Source organism: Trichoderma camerunense (assembly GCF_050948025.1).
Source record: "Trichoderma camerunense strain CBS 138272 chromosome Unknown V8C40scaffold_17, whole genome shotgun sequence".
Lineage (NCBI taxonomy): Eukaryota > Fungi > Ascomycota > Sordariomycetes > Hypocreales > Hypocreaceae > Trichoderma > Trichoderma camerunense.
In genome coordinates, this window is record NW_028145353.1 from 737,550 (window position 1) to 758,525 (window position 20,976).

The 20,976-nt window shown below is 46.6% G+C and overlaps 8 protein-coding genes across 8 annotated transcripts; 1 reads left to right on the plus strand and 7 right to left on the minus strand.

The window, feature by feature from the left end:
* The first annotated feature begins 898 nt into the window (after positions 1-898).
* Positions 899-1,964, plus strand: V8C40DRAFT_76725 (uncharacterized protein). The gene is made up of 2 exons (XM_083223409.1): positions 899-1,565; positions 1,620-1,964. Exon 1 carries the CDS (start codon positions 1,180-1,182, stop codon positions 1,543-1,545), a length of 366 nt encoding a protein of 121 aa, XP_083069937.1. The 5' UTR covers positions 899-1,179; the 3' UTR covers positions 1,546-1,565; positions 1,620-1,964.
* On the minus strand, positions 1,732-4,397 carry V8C40DRAFT_253461 (general substrate transporter). The gene is made up of 5 exons (XM_083217615.1): positions 3,629-4,397; positions 3,402-3,555; positions 2,870-3,344; positions 2,497-2,814; positions 1,732-2,434 (listed from the first exon to the last, which is right to left on the minus strand). The coding sequence occupies exons 1-5, from the start codon at positions 4,029-4,031 to the stop codon at positions 2,150-2,152; spliced, it is 1,635 nt and encodes a 544-aa protein (XP_083069938.1). The 5' UTR covers positions 4,032-4,397; the 3' UTR covers positions 1,732-2,149.
* Positions 4,398-4,806: 409 nt separating this feature from the next.
* Positions 4,807-6,203, minus strand: V8C40DRAFT_253462 (fungal chitosanase of glycosyl hydrolase group 75-domain-containing protein). Its single transcript, XM_083217616.1, has 3 exons — positions 5,673-6,203; positions 5,264-5,611; positions 4,807-5,204 (listed from the first exon to the last, which is right to left on the minus strand). Exons 1-3 carry the CDS (start codon positions 5,769-5,771, stop codon positions 4,944-4,946), a joined length of 708 nt encoding a protein of 235 aa, XP_083069939.1. The 5' UTR covers positions 5,772-6,203; the 3' UTR covers positions 4,807-4,943.
* Positions 6,204-7,399: 1,196 nt separating this feature from the next.
* Positions 7,400-12,480, minus strand: V8C40DRAFT_253468 (uncharacterized protein). The gene is made up of 5 exons (XM_083217617.1): positions 12,003-12,480; positions 11,741-11,939; positions 10,557-11,681; positions 9,491-10,497; positions 7,400-9,410 (listed from the first exon to the last, which is right to left on the minus strand). The coding sequence occupies exons 1-5, from the start codon at positions 12,348-12,350 to the stop codon at positions 7,497-7,499; spliced, it is 4,593 nt and encodes a 1,530-aa protein (XP_083069940.1). The 5' UTR covers positions 12,351-12,480; the 3' UTR covers positions 7,400-7,496.
* A 988-nt stretch (positions 12,481-13,468) lies between these two features.
* On the minus strand, positions 13,469-15,264 carry V8C40DRAFT_253472 (uncharacterized protein). Its single transcript, XM_083217618.1, has one exon. The coding sequence runs from the start codon at positions 15,120-15,122 to the stop codon at positions 14,046-14,048; it is 1,077 nt and encodes a 358-aa protein (XP_083069941.1). The 5' UTR covers positions 15,123-15,264; the 3' UTR covers positions 13,469-14,045.
* A 376-nt stretch (positions 15,265-15,640) lies between these two features.
* Positions 15,641-17,147, minus strand: V8C40DRAFT_253473 (SDR family oxidoreductase). Its single transcript, XM_083217619.1, has 4 exons — positions 16,800-17,147; positions 16,587-16,732; positions 16,350-16,529; positions 15,641-16,297 (listed from the first exon to the last, which is right to left on the minus strand). The coding sequence occupies exons 1-4, from the start codon at positions 17,086-17,088 to the stop codon at positions 15,704-15,706; spliced, it is 1,209 nt and encodes a 402-aa protein (XP_083069942.1). The 5' UTR covers positions 17,089-17,147; the 3' UTR covers positions 15,641-15,703.
* Positions 17,148-18,301: 1,154 nt separating this feature from the next.
* Positions 18,302-18,570, minus strand: V8C40DRAFT_253475 (uncharacterized protein). The gene has a single exon (XM_083217620.1). The coding sequence runs from the start codon at positions 18,523-18,525 to the stop codon at positions 18,313-18,315; it is 213 nt and encodes a 70-aa protein (XP_083069943.1). The 5' UTR covers positions 18,526-18,570; the 3' UTR covers positions 18,302-18,312.
* A 424-nt stretch (positions 18,571-18,994) lies between these two features.
* V8C40DRAFT_253478 (O-methyltransferase domain-containing protein) lies at positions 18,995-20,656 on the minus strand. The gene is made up of 3 exons (XM_083217621.1): positions 20,378-20,656; positions 19,755-20,318; positions 18,995-19,656 (listed from the first exon to the last, which is right to left on the minus strand). Exons 1-3 carry the CDS (start codon positions 20,618-20,620, stop codon positions 19,126-19,128), a joined length of 1,338 nt encoding a protein of 445 aa, XP_083069944.1. The 5' UTR covers positions 20,621-20,656; the 3' UTR covers positions 18,995-19,125.
* Between the last annotated feature and the right edge of the window lie 320 nt (positions 20,657-20,976).

The following is a 20,976-nucleotide window of genomic DNA, read 5'->3' on the forward strand; positions in this document are numbered from 1 at the left end:
GGATCATGGTCAATTGGATGTAACATATGCAGGTAGCGAGGCGGAATACTATGGATTTGTATGTCGGATCACAATCCCTGAAGCATGCCATATTCTGTGGTCGCAAGAGCCAGCTAGCACTAAGATGCTAAATCCTCTATGCATGGTGAAACAACTTGTGAAGCTTACCTATATATATATGTACTGGTAACAGATGAAGACTTCTCTAGACCATTTAAATTTTATCCTTTTCTATATATAGCCGCTTCCCATTGCTCTATACCTTAGGTAGGTATTCTTCATTAAAGTGTTACTTCTATGCATAATACAGGTATTTTTATTCCGAAGCCTTTTAGTAAATGGCCTAGTGATGACAACGCTAGGATTGCTGTTTGTAGCCGTCAGCGCTCAAAGCACACAAACTTTGGAGTTGTAACTACAGGCTCGTCGGCACGTAACGTACGATCCTAAACCGCCCACAGCAGAGCTACGTATATTAGAGTGGTATGGCCCTCCACGCTCAATGATCTTTAGATTTACCGACTGAGACGCTATGCTCTTTTGCCTAAGTACTGGATAGTATCATTGCAACAGGAAAATTAGATCCCGTCCCCTTGTAGTCAAGTATAGCATCTTTAAAGGCATACATCGGGTTGTCGCCCGGTGTCTTCAGCTGAACTATGCATGTTTGTATACTTAGCTAAATCCTATCCAAAAATAAAATTGCACTCTGAAATCGGGCCTATCAACCAATAGGGATGTGCGGAGTGCATTGGTGTGGATTTTTACCTTCCTTATTTAGCCAGCAGGATTGCCTTGGCCTGGTATTACGAAGTAACATCCTGTGGGGGCGGAGAGGAGAGATATCAACTCGGCACCGAGAGGAAGCTTCTGAAGCCGCTCCGGGGTGCGAAGCAGGTAATTCTGTATTCAATTGGGTCGATACAAGGGAATAATGAAGTGTAACCCAACTATAGCAAGCAGGTTTATGACTGGAATATCTCTGAAGAAGACAATTGTTGGCCAATGAATTATTGGTGTGAATCCTGCTCCTTGCGTTAGTGTTCTTTTCTCTTCAAGGGGGAAAAAAAGTATAAGAACCAAAGTAAAGACCACCCAATAACTCATTATCAAACACCTCGACCAAACACCATTTTTAACAAGCTTCAATTACCTCTATCTTCCTTCTTCCATAACACCATGAAGGGTCTCTTCTCAATTCTTGCATTGGCAGTTGCTGCCACCGAGGCTTGCCTTACCATCTCAGGGTCATGCCAGTCGGGCTCCATTGACCCCTACGTCAGCATCAACGCCAACGACAACAATCAAGCATCTGGCCATACGAGCTGCAGCAACTTTGCTCATTGTGACATGCAAATCAGTGGCGCTGTCAACAGTGCCTGGGTAGAGAACTGCCAATACCTGCACTGGAATACGGGTCATGGTAACTATGTGATCGACATGCACCCCAGCACTACTACGACATGTACCCGGACATGTGGTGCTACAGGAGCTTGCTGCGACTTCGAGACTCATTACTTGGTGGACACACGGGCTTTCTGCTAAATCATCTGTGACGAAAAAAGGTGAGTTTGTCCATTTTCATGATATGTTAACTTGGGTTTGCTAATTGGATGTAGGAGTCCCCTCAGCGATGGATTCTGTTGTTAAGATAGAGATGGATGGCCCTTTCAATATTGCAGTCAAAGACAGGCTTAACCCATGTTGAATAAAACTGCTGAGAATACTCTTATGATTTTGTTATACTATCTAAAGAATCCAAGCCTGCTGTAATAGACACCAGGAGAATTTACAAACTTTTCCCTAAAAAATAACTATAAGATGCATGAGTGTGCCACTCTTCAGGCTAAAACGCATAGATCAACCTAAAAATATCGCTTCGATTTTGTTGGTAGGATAGCTTTAGTACCCATTCCTGAGGATAAGGAAGCGAGAGACTCTTCACTATAGTCAGAGTATACGTAGACCATCGGCTGCAATGCAAATCGGTTGTCATATGTAAAGACAATAATGTTATAATAAATGGTCTATCGATATCTCTATTATATCTATGACCTTGGTTTTCGGATGTGGTCTGCTTCAGGAAAGGGTATGAGAAGCAATAACAAAGGATTCACAGCCACAGAAAATGTATAATTTCCATCGGACCTTACTCCTTAGGTGCGACGGCGTGCTCAACATCTACAACTCCAGGTTTTGGTCCTGAACTCTGAACAAGGTCAGGGTTCTCCGTCTTCAGTTTGGCAAAATTGCGTTCGGCCTCCCAGGCCCAGATGCTATCACTAGCAAACACGAGATCCATCTCTTCCAATGTCCGCTGATTGGACTCAGGATACAGTGCCCAGACGACAAGGATAGATAAAGCATTGACAGCACCGAATATGTAGAGAGTCTTCTCGTTGAGGCGCTTAAAGATGGTCGGAAGAAGCAAAACCTAGGAAGCTGATGAGCAATGGCTCGAGGAAAAGAAAAGTTTGGGGATGGAAAGAAACTTACACACCAGCCATTGCCAATGGACCAGCCAACAACACCCCAGGCATTGCCTTTGGCTCTGACCTGCAAGGGAAAAATCTCAGCTGGGTAGAGCCAAGGAACAGTAAGCCAAGTAGCACCAAATATCGCAGTATAAAGGAATACGAAAAATGTTGCGGCGCCACCAATATGGCTTTGGCTACTTTTGCCCTCGGCATTGATCGTAGCTCGAGCGAGGCCACCTGCGACAAACATGCATATGCCCTGTCCAACTGCTCCCCAGTATAAGGTCCAACGACGGCCGATGCGATCGATTGTGAAGACGCAGATCAATGTGGCAAACTAGCGTATTGTCAGTATCTATTACTTTTTGGAAACAGGTAAGTAGCTGGCGTACCATGTATGTGATGTTGTTGATGCCACTGACCCAAAGCCTATCCTTTGAGCTAATTCCGGCTATGGTAAAGATTTCAGGACCGTAGATGGTGATTCCCGCAATACCGATCCATTCTTGAAGAATCTGAAGCCAAATAACAAGCTGAACGCGGCGACCAGTGTGCAATTTTCCAGAACCGATACCAAAAAACATTTGAAGATAACCCTGCTGCTTGGAAGTATCTTCTTCCAGGTTACGAATGTTAATGATGTCTTGGTACTCTGCTTCCATTTTGACGCCATCCTCGCCTTCGTTGCCACGAAGCCGACCTAGGATAAAGCGGGCTTCCTCTTCACGGCCAACTTTGACGAGCCAGCGCGGAGATTCCGGCATGAACCAGATGACAATAAAGAGCGCAATGAGAGGGAGAATCTGAAAGGCAACGGGGAATCTCCAGATAAATGAGGATGTGTTGTCGTGGTATTTGGAAGTGCCACTATTCTCATGTTAGCAAAGCAGCTAAAAGGACATAATCTCTGAAGAATTTACGAACAATTCTAGCCAGTATGCTACAACAACTCCAAGGATGTTCAAAGTAAACTCAATGGAAACGAATTGTCCGCGGGAAGTATGAGCAGCGGTCTCGGTTGCCCAAACTGGTGTAATCGCATTTAAAATTCCAGTACCAACACCGTTAAGCACACGCGCTGTTCAAAATCTTCAGTCAGTCAAAGCACTATAATACAGGATCTGCATACAAATGATCTCTTTGTAACATACCGCAAAACATCCAGTTCGAGTTCATGGCCGAAGCCTGCAGAGCAGCTGCGCAAACGCTCCAAGCACATGCCAAAGCAATCGTCTTGATACGGCCATACCGGTCTCCCAGCCAGCCTCCGAGGAGACAACCGCATAGAGTCCCCGGGAGGTAATACACGGCAACGATGCCTCCCTGCAGCAAGGGCTTATCGACAACGACAATACCCTGGTCTTCATCCCAGTGGCCAAAGCCCATGCGCTCAGCATAATCGCGGGCCGTATTGACTCCGCCCATCAATCCTTGATCATAGCCGAAGAAGAAAATCGATAACCCCGCTACAAGACAGACGGAATTGAGAAGGGAGCTTTTGTAAAGCTTATGAGCCACATTGTACTTGGCCAACGGCCCGGTGAGATTGGCCATGTTGTCAATTGCGCCGAAGACGATAGCCGTATGTGGGTTTCTCTCAATTCAGTTCCTTCTCCGCAGAGGGAATACTTGGTGAGGATCTTATATACTTGCGCATTATCGTAGAAGCCGAAGATCGGCATCTCGTGTAGCATTTAGGCAACAAGAAATGCCAAATTCAGTAAACAGGTATCCAAAAGAGAACTCCATCGTTAAGGACGACGATCCCCCATTCGCCAGCACTGACGCTTAAACGCTTCGTCGGAGCCATCCGGTCATTGTCCGATTGAGATCTACCGCGAAAACCCGGCAATCATGGGGTCACCCATGGGGAAAATGTGCAGCAAAGACATGCTCAGTTTGTTCTTGCTTACGTTGAATCATCATTGCTACGCCAGAGTAGCAAACTCCATCGGCAAGTCTGTCGATCTCTCCAGGTTTGGCCAGTTATGCGCACCAATGGCATCCGCGGGACTGACTCGACAATGGGGCGGTTTGGGGAAGTAAAACCACCAGTGCCGTTTACTACTGAAGTTGGTCTCCGCAAAATCCACAATGGCGATACGAAGGTCATGCGCACCAATAGCTTTCACAATCCCCAGATTTCAACATATGATGCAAGATGCGCGACGGTAATAACCTGGGATTTAATGGCTCGTGTCATATAGTAGCAGAGGACGAAATAGTACTCGGGTGTTGTGAGAATGCATCCGATTCGTTCACCCAGTTCCCCCCCGCGTAGTTTATTTTCGTCACATGCCACGAATGATCCTTAGCACACCGGTTGGGATTGAACTAGCATTTCAGTCGTATGTATTTGGGTCGGGAACTATATACTGTAGCCGAATATGTACTCATATTTGCGTGATGCGCTGTTTAGATCGTATCTCATGATTTTTTTTTTTTCGTCTGCCAAGGCACCATCATTTAAGCCTTGAGGCCGGCAACAAGCCTGTCTCCCAGTGCCTTGATGCTGTTCTCAAAGTCATTGGTGTTCTTGGCCGCCCAATTTGCGCCACTCTTTCCGGGCACAGCTCCAGAGCCGGTGAAACCAATGAACAAAACGTCCTTGGGATCGTGGCCGTTATCACCGCTAAGGCCTTCGTTGGGGAAGCAAAGCTTGCCCAGAGCGAGGGAAGCTTCTCCGGTGGAGGTGCCACCATTGGTATCACCCCAGATACCATAGAACTAGCGATTTGTATTAGTATCTGACATATGATAGAGAAGAATGAGATATCCAAACTTACAACTTGGTTATTGCACACAACAGCCATGACACTAAGCGGCTGCATGCCGGATGACTGAGGGTTGAAAGAGGGGCTGCTGCCCGAATTGCCGAAGACGACGTACGGGTGAATATTGGCATCGAGATCAGAAATGCCGAATGTTCTCACGGTATCCTTGAAGGCAGTCTCGCTCTGGCCACTGGGATCGTTGGCACAAGCACCAGCCGAGTTGTTGGCACCATCACAATCGATGTCGAGGTTGTCATAGTTGCCAGAACTTCCCTTGAGGAAGATGGCACCGGCAAGGTCACCACAGTATGAAGCTCCGCCACTAAAAGTGCCCGACAATTTCTTGGCACATGTTCCCGACTTGAAGAATAGTAAGTATGAGGGATAAATCTTGCTGGCCCTTGGTGTGGTTATGACTTACTTTGTGGTTGTCGTAGATGGTCTTGAGGTTGGCGGGGAGCGAGAACGCTGAGGCTACTGTGCCGAAGGCAGCGAGGCTAAGGAGGGCGTTGGATCGCATTTTGATGAGTTATGAGTTGTAAGTAAGAGAAATATGTTTATTAGAGTGGAAGAAGATCTTGGCTGATACCAAACAAACAGACTGTATGAGCATGGTTCATTCAATTTATAGGTACTGAACACTTCAATTTGTCTTGACATCTTAACGGATCATCTCTCCCTGCCACCTTACCTAACCTTACTCTACCACCGCCATTTCGGATCGCCGCCGAATTCATCGTTGAAACGCTGACATGCATCTAAATTAACCATCACCAGTTGAAGCTTGGTGTTTCTGAGTGAAAAGGGAAGGTCAATGGAATAGATTGGGTAAGATTGGAGGAAAATCAGGACACAAATTGCCTCTGGGACACATTTGTAACGTAGTAGCCGTATTTGTTACGCGGGGGCGCCCCCTTGGCCCAGACCTGAGCCAGCCGTGGGCCGAAAGCTTATACGAGCTTGACGGCGCGCTACACTGAAAAGAGCACTCGACGAAGCAAGCAACAGGTGTTCAGACGGAAACAGGGGAAGAAATAAGCGTGCTTGCAGATCTTGGCACCGCTACGGAGCACTCTATTCTTGACATGACATCCGATTAGGTTCAAGATTTGCATGCTTGTCGGTGAGGAATGTGCCGCAAGCAAGGATGTTCATTTCACTTCCCTGTTGCGATCACGGTATATACTTCTTTCCTTCCTCTTCCTGCTAGAGAGTGTTATACGGACTCCACGGAATATTACCTAAGAGGTGACTCTGTCTTGTCGAGCCGAACAACCCGCGATTTAAAAACATCCGACGAATTGCTATATTTACAAATACGGAATTATCGTTACCCATGACAGGTCGTCGTGGAACGTTTCTCGGCATATTTCATGCAGTATGCATTGGCTCATTGCATCCTATGCCAGTGATGTCCAGGTAGGTTACGGAAAAATAACTACAGTAAACATTAACTACAGCCACTAGCAACAGTACACAAATACGGGAATCCAAGAGCAGATTTTAGAAACATAACTCCCAATTGGCGGTGACCACCATTTGCAGTGCGTGTACTCCTATTATGGGCACTGGAGCGGAGATGGTATATTAGCGCACTCAAGCGTCAAAACCCGTCCAGTATATGTGAAACAAGGCCCGATAACGCGGTGACGGCCATTGTTGCATATACAGATACTCATATGTGAGAAAGAACATTAAGCTGCGGAGTAATACATTCACGTTTAAGACAATTATAATCTGAAAGGCAAATTAACGCCTTCCAGCTCAGGAGAAAGGGGATTTAGGTGGTTTATTCGTTCATTGGAAAGCTCCGTCAGAACAAGCTTCCATTACAAGCAACCCCCCGCTTCCATCAGATAAGCTTATAAGCTTAAATTTATTTCTTGCTGGTATCAAACAAGAAGAAAATCCCCCCTGCGAAATAGCGTCCATGATTTATTTTCCGGGGGAAGGGAATATCTGCTCTATCAGAAATCTTTCCCAATTCCAATTCTTGCTCTACCACAGAGATGTTTAGACACCCCTTCCTTGCGCAGGCAGCCGGGCGCTAAGGATTAGTTGAACGAGATGCGGAGCACAGACGGCAGCATCAGGGTTCTTTGTTCACAACCAAATGTCACTCCGCGGTTCAATTACATGAGAGATGCCCCTGAGTGGTGTCGTATTCAATATACATACTAGAATGCACTGCACAAAAAACTAACTGAAACTGTCCATGATTCATACATCGTATCTCGTCAGCCGCTCAGGCACCGGTCCAGAACCGATCCCAAGCATCCTTGCAAATCTCATTCTGTAAGCGGTTCAGAAAGCTTTCAAACTTAACTGGCTCTTCTCCATCCACCTTCATAATGCCATCCTTGATGCCTCGCCAGCCCTCCACAGGCAACTTGATGTAATTATGCCTCTTGTCGCAAAAATGCATCACATTTGGCGATCCAACCTTCTCGGGAGTGTGTCTGGCGTTGTAGCAGATTTCGCAAATCAATGTGGTGGAGCATTCGGCACAGTAATGGACCACGGAATCTCCCCACCAAGCGTACCCAGCTGTGGGAGTGCAGATGCCTCCGTCGCAGCTGTACACAACGATGTCGGGGTTGCCAAGGTCTCCTTCATCTTTTGGTGATGATTTATTTCCACTCCTGAGGCTATTCATGGTTTCGAACGCTGCCATTCCTTCAAACGTGCCAACTCTACCAGCCCTAGCAAGAGGTACCACTCCTTCGGGCGGCGTATCATCTTCATCATCGCTGCTGTCACTTTCTTCATCGCCGGATTCATCCGATTCGGAGCTCAAACTGTCTTCCTCGTCTGAAGCGGTCGTGATTTTGGAAAACATGGCTGATATCACAATTCGTGCATGTCGCTGGATATCCTGCCCGTCTGGAATGGCTTTGCTCAGTATCATAAGTGCATGGCCCAGCTTTTCCAAATTCTGCCCATCGTTCCAAGAGACTTTATCGCTCAGGCCGGCGAAGCAGTCATTGAAAACGCTCTGGAGTCGCTCCTGGAACTCGCTACCTTGACCCATTTTCAGGCACATGGACGCAATAACGATGCGACGATGTACAAGGTCTAGAGCTGTGTAGATTGGTACAGATAAAGAGAGTGGCCTATCCATTAGACCTTTGAGTGCCTCAAGAGCCTCTAGCTTGACTTTGGGATCGCGAGAGCTGCGGAAAATTTCGTACAGAACGTCTGACATAACGTCAACAGCCCTTTGGAGCATTGTTTGAGGTTGCTCGTCTGTAATAGAATACGGGTAGCCGCCGGATGTAGTGTTGAATATTTCGTCCAAATATTTGCGAGCATTCTCAAGGTCCCCTGCTGCCCTAAAGTAAGTTACTGCCAACTCAAGACGCAATGGGGCGCCAGAGTTGAGCCGATCAAGAAACTGGATGGCGTTCTTATAGATTTCGATGAGAAAATCTGCTTCGCCCTCCTTGATTGCAAGAGAGCGAAGCGTGTCGTGTCGCTCACGACCATCATAGCAATAGTTCCACGCCATCCAAGTCAGCCTATCAATAGGGCTCCAACTTTTCAGTGTTCGAAAGTACCCAGCGTAATCGTCAACCTTCTCGAAAAGCTCAATTTCTTTCACAAGAGCATCTCCCGTAGTCATTCCAGTTGGATCGATCGACTTTGCCTTGGTGTAAGATTCGGCTGCGGCTTGCCGCATCTTCAGCTTTGTCTCAACTTCAGCCTTTGCTAAGAGAGCTGCGCGCTTCAAGGCCGTAGGGACATTGACAGCTTCAATGTCCTTGACACGCTCCAAAATAGTTTCGAAAGCCTTGTCTTTTTCGTGTAGCTTCAACAGGACCTTAGAGTGCAGAATTGATATCTTGAACTTCTCCACATTATCGTCTCCGGAATGACAGATATCATATGCCTTTTTGCACATTAAATCAGCTGCTTTGTAATGGCCATAGTGGAAGAAAAGTTCTCCCACGGCTCGGTAAGCCGTTCCGTCCATCTCAAGATCGCTGAAGATTCCTGGCAAACCCAATGAGCTCTTTTCTTCCCCTAATTCTCCCGTGGCTTGATTCGCAGTATTTCCACTCTCGTCAGTGGGTAGATCATCGCTTGAGGGTGCTGGTGCCGAAGACTCGTCTGGAAAGTTAGCTTTAGCTTTGTCAACAAGGAGCTCATCAAGTCCAGACTATAATATCGTCAGTTAAGGGTCTCTGTAATATCCGAGAAGAAGAAGAAGAAGAAGGGAATACGGCAGCTAAAACTTACAACGCCCAAAAGTCCATAGAGAAGCTTATATGCACTTAATACTTCTTCAAGGTTCGCCGCAGTATAGATGCGGCTAACGTACCCCCTAACCATCCCATATCTGCATCTTCGGGAATCTATAGCAACATCTGCCCACCATGCAGCTGCATCAGGGCTCAAGAGAGACGGAATTTCTGGGGTTTTGAGGGATTCGGCCCAGAGAGCAACTCTGTCGTTTACAAGACTCTTAACGCCCCTGTTATATGTCATTCCCGTGCGACTGAGTGTGTCTGCAAAGTCGGTGTGAGATAGCGCCATAGCAAGCCCTTCCATAACCTCTGCTTTCTCTTGGGGCGTGTGCTCCTCCAACTTGAGCTCGACGAAATGCGAGAGGAGGCGATAGGCAGCATATAGCCGTAGACCTTCTTTGATAGGGTAGCCTGGCCCCAGGGGTTCCGGCTTGACCAGGTCAACGCCGGCCAAAAATATCTGGCGATGTGCTTCTGATGCTTTCAAATGCCATTTTGAGTCCACATCGGATGCATCCCTAAAGAATGCACGCATTGACCTCTCTTTGAACTTGACAGGTAAAGCACCATCATTATAGACATCATCTTGGTTATCAGATGCTGTTTCCGCCTTTTCGAGGTCCTCAATAGAACCAGTAGAAGTATCTCTATGAGCTATTTCTCGTGTTTGAGCTTCAAAGGCGGGGTCTCCAATCTGGAGAAACTTGGATGCAACTTCAGGAATTTCCTCGAGTGTAAAGCTGTCATCTTTAGATAGATAGACCAGCAGCGACGTTACTTCATCGAGGGTCAGGACACGATATGAGAAAGCAATCCAATGCAGCAGTTTGGCCGCAATTTGTTGACGGTCAGCAGGCATTCGGCGCTGACATTCGTCCAACATGATCTCGTATACGCCATGCAGGTTCTCTGGCATTGGAAGCGCAAGCACCTGAAGAGCAGCACCTTCACGGCCGAGAGCATTGAGTCGTTCCAGAGTGTGCTCAGCATATAACAAGTCTAATAAAACAAAATGTGTCAGATTCTTTCTTCACACTGTCTCAAAAGTCCCGACTTACTAGGTGAGGCCTCTTCCACCTTTTCTGCAATTCTCTGTTGAACGTAGCGTGTAAATTTCTTGAGGTAGTTCAGATCGTTAATTCGATGCCATGCAAGCGTCTTAAAGTCCTGTAACTGTTTCTCCTTTGTGACTTCGATGGTGCTGACTTCTGCTTGCTCGGATAATTTCTGCAACAGGTCGGGGCGAGAAGTGACGACAATCGATATTCTAAACTTCTCCTGTCTGACGAGCTTGACAAATTCCAGGAATTGAGGGAAGTCTATTAACTCATCCAGGCCATCAAACAAGACAAAAAGACGATTCGGAGAGTCATTGCTGAACGATGGTCCCAGAATTTTGAGGAGTAAATCTCTCCATTCAAAGACATTATAGAAAACCTCGTCGCGGACCATCTCTGCGTTGATCCTCTCACAGAGTGGCACACTCTGCTCCACTATCTGGTTGATGGTAGTAATCAGTCCGCTTCTGAAGAGGCCCAAGTCTTTACGCTGTTCTCGGAAGTAGAAATGTGCGACACAGGTGCGCTGACTGGAGTCCTCCTTTGCCAAGCTGTAGAGCTTGTCGTGCACCGCCGCAGCTAGATGGCTCTTACCGGTGCCTGGTAGTCCTGCTAAAGCAAGAACTGGCTTCAGCACACTGACATCTTCGTCTTGTTTCACCCAGTCTTCCCACTCTTGTTGAGAAAAGACCCAGGTACAAGTGTCTGGGATCAGAGTCTCTTTGAGGATTGCGTATTCATGGCCATCTCCCTCAACATCCGGCATTCTGTTTCGTACTCTATTGGCGGACGCCGGCTTGCTTGCATCCTGAGTCGACGGCTTTCCTTTGTGATCATGCTTTGCGTTCTGTTCCGTAAAGGCCTTGAGCAGCTTGGCGACATCGCTGCGAATGCTCCCAGTATCTTGACTAATTGAGAACATCATCTCCTTCTGCTCCTCGAGCATTCTAGTGTGTGCCTCCTGGTTGTTCTGGAGCTCTGTATTCATTTTCTTAAGCTCTTCGCTGTTGCCTAGGATCGCAAACTCCGTCGCATTCTGCAGCCTCGTCAGATCCTTGTCCATCTTCTTTCGGGCACCACCCAAATCGCTATCTTCTCCTCCAATTAAATTGGTGATCCATTTCTCTGCAAGTCATGTGAGCAGAGCCGCAGTTTAATTACAACTTCAAAGTAGATGCACTTACTAAAACGGCCAAGTTCTATATACTTGTGCGCATAACCTGTCAAGGTCAAGAAGGACGTAAAGACGTCCATGAGACAATTTTGATAGGCCTTATGTGACGGGAGACGAGTCTCCAATATGACGACGCGCTCTAAAAAGCTATTCATATCGTCAAAGAACACAACGACGACATCATAGTCCGCCGAAACTTGTTTGCAGGCCTAAGGAGGTACGGCACAACGTTAGCTGCTAATATGCATTAATACCAGCAAAGAGAGTCCTACTGAAAGAAGATATGTAATAGCCGTGCCAATAGCAGCAGCTGGAGGAAATGCAGGAACAGCAGCGCTGATGAGCTGCTGGGCGCCTTTCTCAATGTAATCGATGTTGGCAGCAAAAAGGCTGCGGAGCTTGTCCACTTTCTTGCTATTGTGTCGAAATTTGTGAAAAGAGTTCATTTCGTTCGTGCCAAAGTCTATCATAGCCTGAACATTGTTGAACTTGGGCTGCAAGTCAAAGCCCACGATGCCCTTATACTGCTTGAGGGCTTGCTTCCACAAGTCGGCAACATCGCGATTATCACTCTCCAGGTCTTCTGGCACTATCTTCTTCTCCTCCCCGTTGGATGCCATGTTGCCAAAGAGAGGGGGAAGATCAACTGAAGCCAAGCAAAGAAGAGGTAGAATTAGGACGGGCAAGGTTACATTTAATCTTTCTTCCTATAAGCGGTCACGAAACTGCTCCAAACTATGCGGACAAAATGGTGATATATGGGGTCCCAGCCTCTCTTAAATCGTTTCAATCAACACCATTATATCGCTAAATGCACCATATTCGGCTACAGCCAGACTTCATTCAGCCCTATAATGTGCTCCACATCACACCAAGAGATGCAGCTGAATGAGCCTATCATGCTCATTCGTAGGATTCCTCTCTATGTAGATGGCCGCACATGATCCCCTGTTCGTTGCCTGTGGGCTGATCATGCAGCTTATGATCAGCCCCTCGAGTTAGCGTAGACTCAAGATGTAATATCCTTCATCCGGTAACTCGAGTCTGGGACGCCGGAATGATGCCCCAATTAATCAAGTCGATAGTGGTCATGAACCATCCGAATCTCTGGGCAATACCTGCTTGGAGAGTTACATCATCAGAGAAATTACAAAGTTCTCAACGCTGAGAGCTCGAGACAATTGAACAGTCAAGAGGAGGATTTGCACACGCTGTGATTTTAGTGCGCTTCACGAAGAGCAAAGGTACACTAGCAAAACCAGGAACCCCGCAGCTAACAGCTTATCAAACGAGGGATTATTAAACCAAAATCCATGGCAAGACGCCGTCCTCGTCTACTGGCCACTTGTTACCACTTGTTACTATTCTTACATACCCTCTTGTGCTGTCATTGGATTGACAATCAACTTGGGCTGAGGCGGAGTCACGCAGTGGGCCCTGTAAAATGAAGGCGATCGATCCCAAAGTGGTTCAAAGAATCATGATGGCAGGAATTGTCCACCAGTTGGTTTGCTTGTGGAGAAGCGCTAAATAAATACGGTGTCGTGATGGATCAGCCATGCCGCTTGCCAGGTGTTGATTGAGCCAGCGGCCGAATCAAAGAAACGCCATTTGCAGCCCCCAACGCAACGTCAGGAGCAAGGCAGCCTGGCAAGTCAAGTAGAATACAAGTCAAGGTTCCAGTGAGTTGTAACTTGGTAGAAAAGGGTGGCATTCGTCTCATGCGGCTCAAGCCACGCGGATTTAGTTCTTACGCTCTGAAAGCTTCTACTTTTGTAACATCTAAACGTCTCATATAGGTTGCTTTAAAGATTATATATTGAATCACAATCATTGTTTCTAATGTAACTCAAACAGCCGATTCTAAGGAAAGGGGTTCATAGAGCTAAGCCAGCCCTTCTTTACCTCCAGCTGTTATTCAAAGTGTTTCGTTTGCTCTCACAAACTCAAGAGCCAGTATCTTAAATAGCAGATCTTAAGCATAGCAGGAAATGCTGTTGTCTTCAGAGGATTAAAGAGGGCAGTGTAGAGCCTTGTTCTGTAAAATAAATGATATCCGAAAAGCCGAAACGTGTGGGTGAGTAGTGCAACATTTTAACATCCTGTCATCTTTTAATAACCTTCGGCCCCCAAATATACGGGCACTAATGCCTAGGCTACTTAGTTCACTCTGCAGATGTTCGTGATGACCTCTTTGTGGACATAATTTCCATCTGTAGAATGCATAGCAGATATATGATCTATTACCTATGACACACAGCCTCCCCTACTGGTATACAGCTCATTTGTCATAAACCAGCAGTTGCTCATATGCATTAAAAGCTGAACCCCCTAGTATCGAGAGCCTGCACCTTGCCTCCTTCCGTTGTGCCGTTTATTTTCCCACCGCCAGTGGTTACATAAAGAACATGCGAATCCCGCCTTGTTCTCCCAAACCGACAGGCCGTTGCCGTCGCAACTTCGAAAGAGCTGGGTGCGCCAGCAACACGGACATATCTGCCATCTGGAGCAGCCGCAAGTACTTTGTTTTCCGAATTTGTAGCTATCCACTTGATGTCTCTGTCGTCGGGGCCAAATATGAAGTCATCCAGTGCCTCTGATGGTAGGGTAATTGTTTTCTCGGGTGCGGTGTTGATAGGTGTGTATCCATTCTTGTCAATTTTGATTCGATACATGGAGGTTTCAAGGCTGCCCGTGGACGGATTGGTTGTTGATGTATCATTTGTAAACCATAAAAACCCATCGTGGATATGAATACCGTTAATGCCAATAGTTACGGGCTGTGATGGGGCAGTGTCCTGTGGCGGGAATTGAGCCGCTTTATCCACCGTGCCCTTAATCACGTCAACACGCCAAATAGCGTTCAATATCGAATCCGCTAGGAGAACTATGTGACTGTTTTGAGGAACTGTCGTCGCACCGTTGAGTAGAACCGCATCGGGAATGGAAGTAATCAGCCTTGGAGAAGAGGACTGGCCATGTCTGAAATCGATGCTCCAAAGACGAGATGTTCCTTTAACACCCCCTGTTGACTGGCTAAAGTTTCCGCCGGCAACAGCAAATACGTCTGTGGATGTTTCTACTATCCCGAATAAGCTGGTGACTGAGTCTATGGTGAATAGACGGGTAACGGTTGGCGAGAGACAGTCCAAGTCAGAAACCTCATATAGTGTAGCGTCTGGCAGAAAACTTGTGATAAGAAGATTGCCGTTGGCTCGAACAGCAATATTCTCAATCCAAGTACCGGCGGGAAATTGAGCAATGACATGACTTGGAAGGAGGTGCGATTCGCGATGGTCCAATTGGCGGAATGAAGGCGGCGGCAATGCGGCCAGCGAGGCGACCAGGGTCAGAAAACTGCATGTTGCCAGAAACAATGACATGGGGACCATTATTGCTATAACTTTTTTGAAGAATTCCAATTGACCAATGTTTCCACAGCACTTAGAATGCAAATTTATAAAACAAATATGTTTTGAAGGTAAGATATGTTCTTAAAAGACACCATAATAACAAGACTAGTAGTAATTAAATAATTAAAAAATCGGGTATCGCCCAACTTCACAGCCCATCACTAGCAGATCCTACTGACGTAAATACATGCGACTTGCTGTGAGCCTTGCTGATAGTGTGGAATCCTTCAACCTTGGAAAGCGATCTGATTGAACGAGCTAGAAGCTGAATGAAGGATCGCTAAATCCTTCAGAGTCATCTCATCAGTCATATAATACTCCATAAAATTTGAGATCTCCCATGCAAAGGCTTACCACTAGAGTGAAGACCCCACTGATAGTCCATCCAAGCTACCGGTTAATTTCGTCATTCACTCATATTCTTTCGGCACAATGCAGTCATCGGCGAAACAACGAGCCAATCAAGTCCATAATCTCATCAACAAAATAGAATTCCCGTGTATTCAGCTACTTAAGTAGTTTTCATGAAGTTATCCGTGCCGTGCTCCGTGAATCTATAACTAAGGAATCATCTTGGCCGCCCTCATTAGATCAAAAGCCTCTATGTAATTCTTTAATACATCTGAGCTCTTCTCAAATCCTGTGGCTGCAAACTTGGTCAAGTCATACTGCCGGTCGAATATGGGCATTGATGTGAGCACATCCATGAATTCCCAGCTAGTTTTGCCGATAATACCTGGGATCAAGCCATGTTCAGTCTCGAAGCTCGCCCATTCATCGCGATGTTGAGACATATATGCGGCCACGCTAAGACTGGGCGTTTCCTCTGGGGCAATGCCTTCAAGGCCAAACATGTCGCAAATTGACGCCCATTTCTCGGCCCAATTATTTCCCTTGGTGACTGGAGAATCTCCAACATTATAAACCTCACCATTTGGTGCTTCTTTCAAGCTGGAAGCAAAAATGTGCGCTCTGGCCAAGGTCGTTTGTCCAACTTCGGTGTAATGACTGTTGTAGACAGCCAGAGGACCAGGGTACGGAAGAGGCTTCTTTACCCCTGAAGAACTTTTCTCGCGGTATGCGTAAAAGCTAAGGAAAATACCCAAAGCCTGAACGTAATTCATTGCATTACCGCCACCGGGGACGAAGCCAATCTAGATTCCATCAGTCAAGAGCTATCGTCATAAGTCACAAAAGGGGGCTTACCACTAAATCTGGGCGAATCTCCGCAAAACGCCAGCTCTTTCCAGCAGAAAGTTTTTGGAGTGCATCATACTGAGCATAATAGAAGACTTGATCCTCGTAGGGCTGAGGAATACGCGGGTCTGTCTCCTTGGCAGGGACTTTGGGAAATCCCAGTTGCGGAACATGCACAAACCCGTATGACTATCAAATAGGGAGTTAGTTTATATAAACAACCTGTGATGGATAGGGCGCGACAACCTTGCCGCCAGTTTGCAGAGTCCAAAACTTCAATTTCGGACTGACTCGCTCAACCGCCCGAACTGCCGTTTCAAGTATGCGAACATTGACCTCTTTGAGGATGTCAAAGCCTTCGAAATCTGAAGCTCCAGCGGGTTGAACATATGCTAAAAAGGGTATTCACTTTAGCTTTTCACAACGATGCTTTGGTAAGGGGTTCATCCTAAGCCATACCCGCAAAATACACATCGGTTACATCCTTGATGCCGTCAATATCCGCCAGCTTGGCAACCACATCATCCATGCTCTTGGTAAGATCAATGCCATGAGCCAGCGTAAGGCGGCTATCTTCGGGCAGAAAAGACGTCGATTTGTCTAACGGTCGATTTGTGAGGCCAATAACACGTTGAAATGCCGTGGTGGTGGGATACTTGAGGGCCTCGCGCAAAAGAGCCCATCCAGTGATGCCGGAAGCTCCAAACACCAAGGCGGTGCGGTTTTCAATAGTAGAGATGGAAGACATTTTCGTAGTATTTGATGAGCAGTCGTGAAGTAGAATACGAAGGCAAATTGATTTACTTTGTTGAGCAAGAAACAGTCAGGCCACTCTGAAGTTAAAATACCTAGTGTATATATACATATGCTTTCGTTAGCAAAATAAATACAATTACTATTCAAATCTTCATTTTTCCAACTTCATGAAGCCGGAAGACGAAGTTTGCCCGTGTTTCCATTCGAGCGGACTTTGCACAAGACTCGAAATCACATTCATGAAGCTCCAGATACACTGAAGATATCCAATCTCAAGCGAAGTCTCCCTTGCGCCCTCTGTCGCGAAGACCAATTTGGCGGAGCGAGAGCGAAAACGACTTAAGCTGGTCCCAGAGAAATGACTAATCGCGCCGTCGCCGAATTCAATCCCTGCAGCATCCAGCCAATGAAGAGGCGTTGTTCCGGGGCTAGAGCTGACCAAGACGGCATCAAGAATTCATCCTTCTCGATCGCGTCTCCGTCATGTCCGCCGCTCCGCCAAAGTCGGATGAGAAGCGATGATACTTCGCAGTATGAACTTTCACCACGTGCCTGCTACCATCTGTTGAACTCCTGAGATCAATGGTCCGCTGCGGAATTTTCCTTGAGTCAGTCGGGAATTATTTTCGCTAATTTGGGTGATGCGAGTGTGTTGTTATGAACAAGCAACATTTTGTACCTCTCTACTCTCCTGGAGGCCATCAACAATTGCGATAAAAATTTACTCGCAGATATTGAGCTACGCAGAACACATATTTCAAAGTTCGCCTTGTTTGTCCTAGAAATCAGGCTTTGACAGCATGATAGATAGAGTATTTCATGATGTACTGCGCGCACGAAGTATTGTTTTGCTACTCTTCATTCTATTCTAATAGCGTGCATCTTCGCTACCCTACATCTCTTCAAATGAATAGCGGGATAATATGGAGAGCAACATTTAACCCACCACTCCGTCGACGGTACGTACTGCCTAGTAGGTACCCGCGACCATGTACCTTTGCCCTGAATTATGGAGGCAGGTACGGAATGTTTCGGGCCGAGCCTGTAGACCCACTTATCCTGGGCACCTATAAAATTTCGCTTCGCTGGCGAACTTTTCAATTTTCTTTTTCTTTTTTCTTCTTTACGTCGACAATACTTCAGTATGTGCACCCCCAACTGCTTGCTATCACTGCAACGACAGGCTGCTAACAAATCGCCTACAGGAGAATCATTTCTATAGTATTCGTCTCTTGCTTTGGTTCCCAAAAGAGCCATCGAATCCACCCTGGTTGATGATTGTATATCCTCGATATCCAAGAGTGAATATTTTTTGGTCCTCTCGAACCATCCGAAAGGATGGCGGTAGAAGCCTCGTGCATCTGCTGTATAGAGAGTTGTTTTTCTCTTGATGATCTCGACCCCGTTGATGGTCTGCCTTCGGGCGCATTGGCGGGGTGGATGTCGATGGACGTCTGACAGGCTTTTTTCTTTTCATTACATTTCTGAGGCTTGCCTTGGATGTGAAGAAGAGTCGAATCAATGTGCCAATTTTTTATCATTTTTTCCCCACGTTGCTCTATGGGGAAAATGTTTTGTCGTCTACAAAGCGTTCCGATACAGTTCCTAGCAATGCTTCTTCCCCCGATGCGCGTATTTCTGGCCAACAGTCCTGGCCAACAGTCCTCGCTTTTTGATCCGTAGGACGTACTGAACCAGGTGAATAGCAAGAAGATTCAGCCGATAATCCAAGCAATGTGGCGGTGATGAAATCGTCCCGGCTCTCTGGCCAATTCGTGATGCTCTAGATATTAATCGTAATCCGCGATGCGAGGCCATCTCTGGTATGCCTGTAAGTGTATGATGTTGAAAGTAGAAGGTTGTTAAAAACAAGGAGGAGAGCGCAAGAGGTTGATGACATTGCTTATCGCGCTTTTTATGAGAAAGATCACAGTATGGAGGTTCTTATAGCATCTAGTAGATATACCTAAGTAGGTATGAAGTGTAAGGTAGGTACGGAGAAATCTTAAACGTCAATATTCATCTCATGCTATGCGTTGAAGACAATATCGATGATCCCCATTGGAGATCCAACCACTGTATAGAACCCTTTCAGGTCAAAGCGACTATCAGCACGCTTGACGACTTCAGTCCAATCTGACGCCTTACGCTCTTTCGAATTGTGGTTTACGAACATCTGTAAATCGACAGCTCCAAGAAGTCTTCGGGTCGAGAGCGGTACTACGGGCTTGCCTTGCTCGTCATAATCGGGGGGAATGATATTGTCAAATATGATGATGTGCACTCCAGACTTGAGCACTGGAAGTAAGTTTCGCAAAATCTGCACTACGTATTTGTCCGACCAGTCATGGAAAATCGACTTGAATAGATAGGCATCGGCTGTGAGAGTTTGTGGTTCGAAGAAATTGTACGCATTGAATGAGATGCGTGATGCGTGCTCGGTTGAAGTTATTACCTCATTAAAACTGGGTTCCACATCTGGAAAGTCTTGAACAATCAGTTTCAGCTTAGGATGGGCTTTTGCAAGTAGAAGACTGATGTGTCCCGTCGATCCGCCAACCTGTGAAAGAGCATCAGTTAGCACACACGCCATTGTCGTCTTGTTACAATAGCCGACAGGAGGAGAAGGAACAGAAAGAGAAATCGGCATCCACATACATCTACCACAGTCGCATTTCCAAGACTCTCCCAGTCAAATTTTTCGAGTACTTGGGCCGTCAGTTGCGTCTGAGACAATGCCTTCATGGCCAAAGCAAATCGCTCGGCACGATATCCTTTCGGCCTCCCAGGCTCTTCATACGACTCGGCAAAAGCCCAGTAGGCCTTTCCACGGACCTTCCCTCTGTCGCTTGCCAAATATTGGGGACAATGCTCTTCTTCCTCGCTATGTGTTTTATGCCCGACGTAAAACTTCTGAAGAGCGTCTACCCCGACTGCAGCAGCGGGACGAACATCTTCCATGCAATGTCCTATGAATGCACTCCTGGCGGCGTCGCGAGCAACGTAAGCAGATGCTGCTGAGTGCACGATGCGATCTGACCCGGGCGCTTCCTCAAGGAAAAAGAACATGGTGAGCGCTTGTTTCAAGAACCGACGGACTGTCACCTCGGGAAGCTGGATAGCAGCGGCAATCTCAGCATAGCTGCTAGAACCATTGAGCGGAACAAGATGCCAGATATCGAACCGATTGAGAAAGTCCAGAATCAGTCCGTCGGCATTAGGCTTCAAAGGATGTCAGTTGTAATGAACAACAAAGGAAGCTATGAAAACGGAAAACTCACAAAGAGACACTGCTGAATCAGGTATTCAGTTGGCCCAGTAGCTAGATGTAGCATCTTCGTCAAAGTTTCGACAAGCTGCAATCGGGGACCCTGCACCTCGGGAGCAGGCGAAAGGAGGTCGGGAGCATCTTCAGAGAATGATGGCTGCGGACTGTTGCGTTCCTGAAGCGCAGTGGTTAGAGTAGTTGTCAAATCAACAACACGAGCGGCAAGGCTCTCGAGTGTAAGGTCTGATTGGGCCATGCTAAAGATATTGAATCAAAGATACCGCATATAGACATACAAGACACGATAGTTCTTGCTCCTTCTATTATATAGACCTCGTATATAACCTTATCCGGAGTATTAATAGGTAGTGTGATATTGGCACACTTTAGAAGTAAGATTTAATAGAAAAGATGGAGAAATTAAACCCCAATGGGAAATCATGGTGTAAAAAGGAAAATAAAGGAAAAGAGCCGCTGCAGGAGCAAGTGCGCAAGGCTCATCTTTACGGGAGCTATAGTTGTTAGTGGGTGGTCACAAACACGCCATCCGCATATTTACAAAATCATCTTCTCTTGCCATAGCAGAACATATGTATACCATTGGTGGGACTG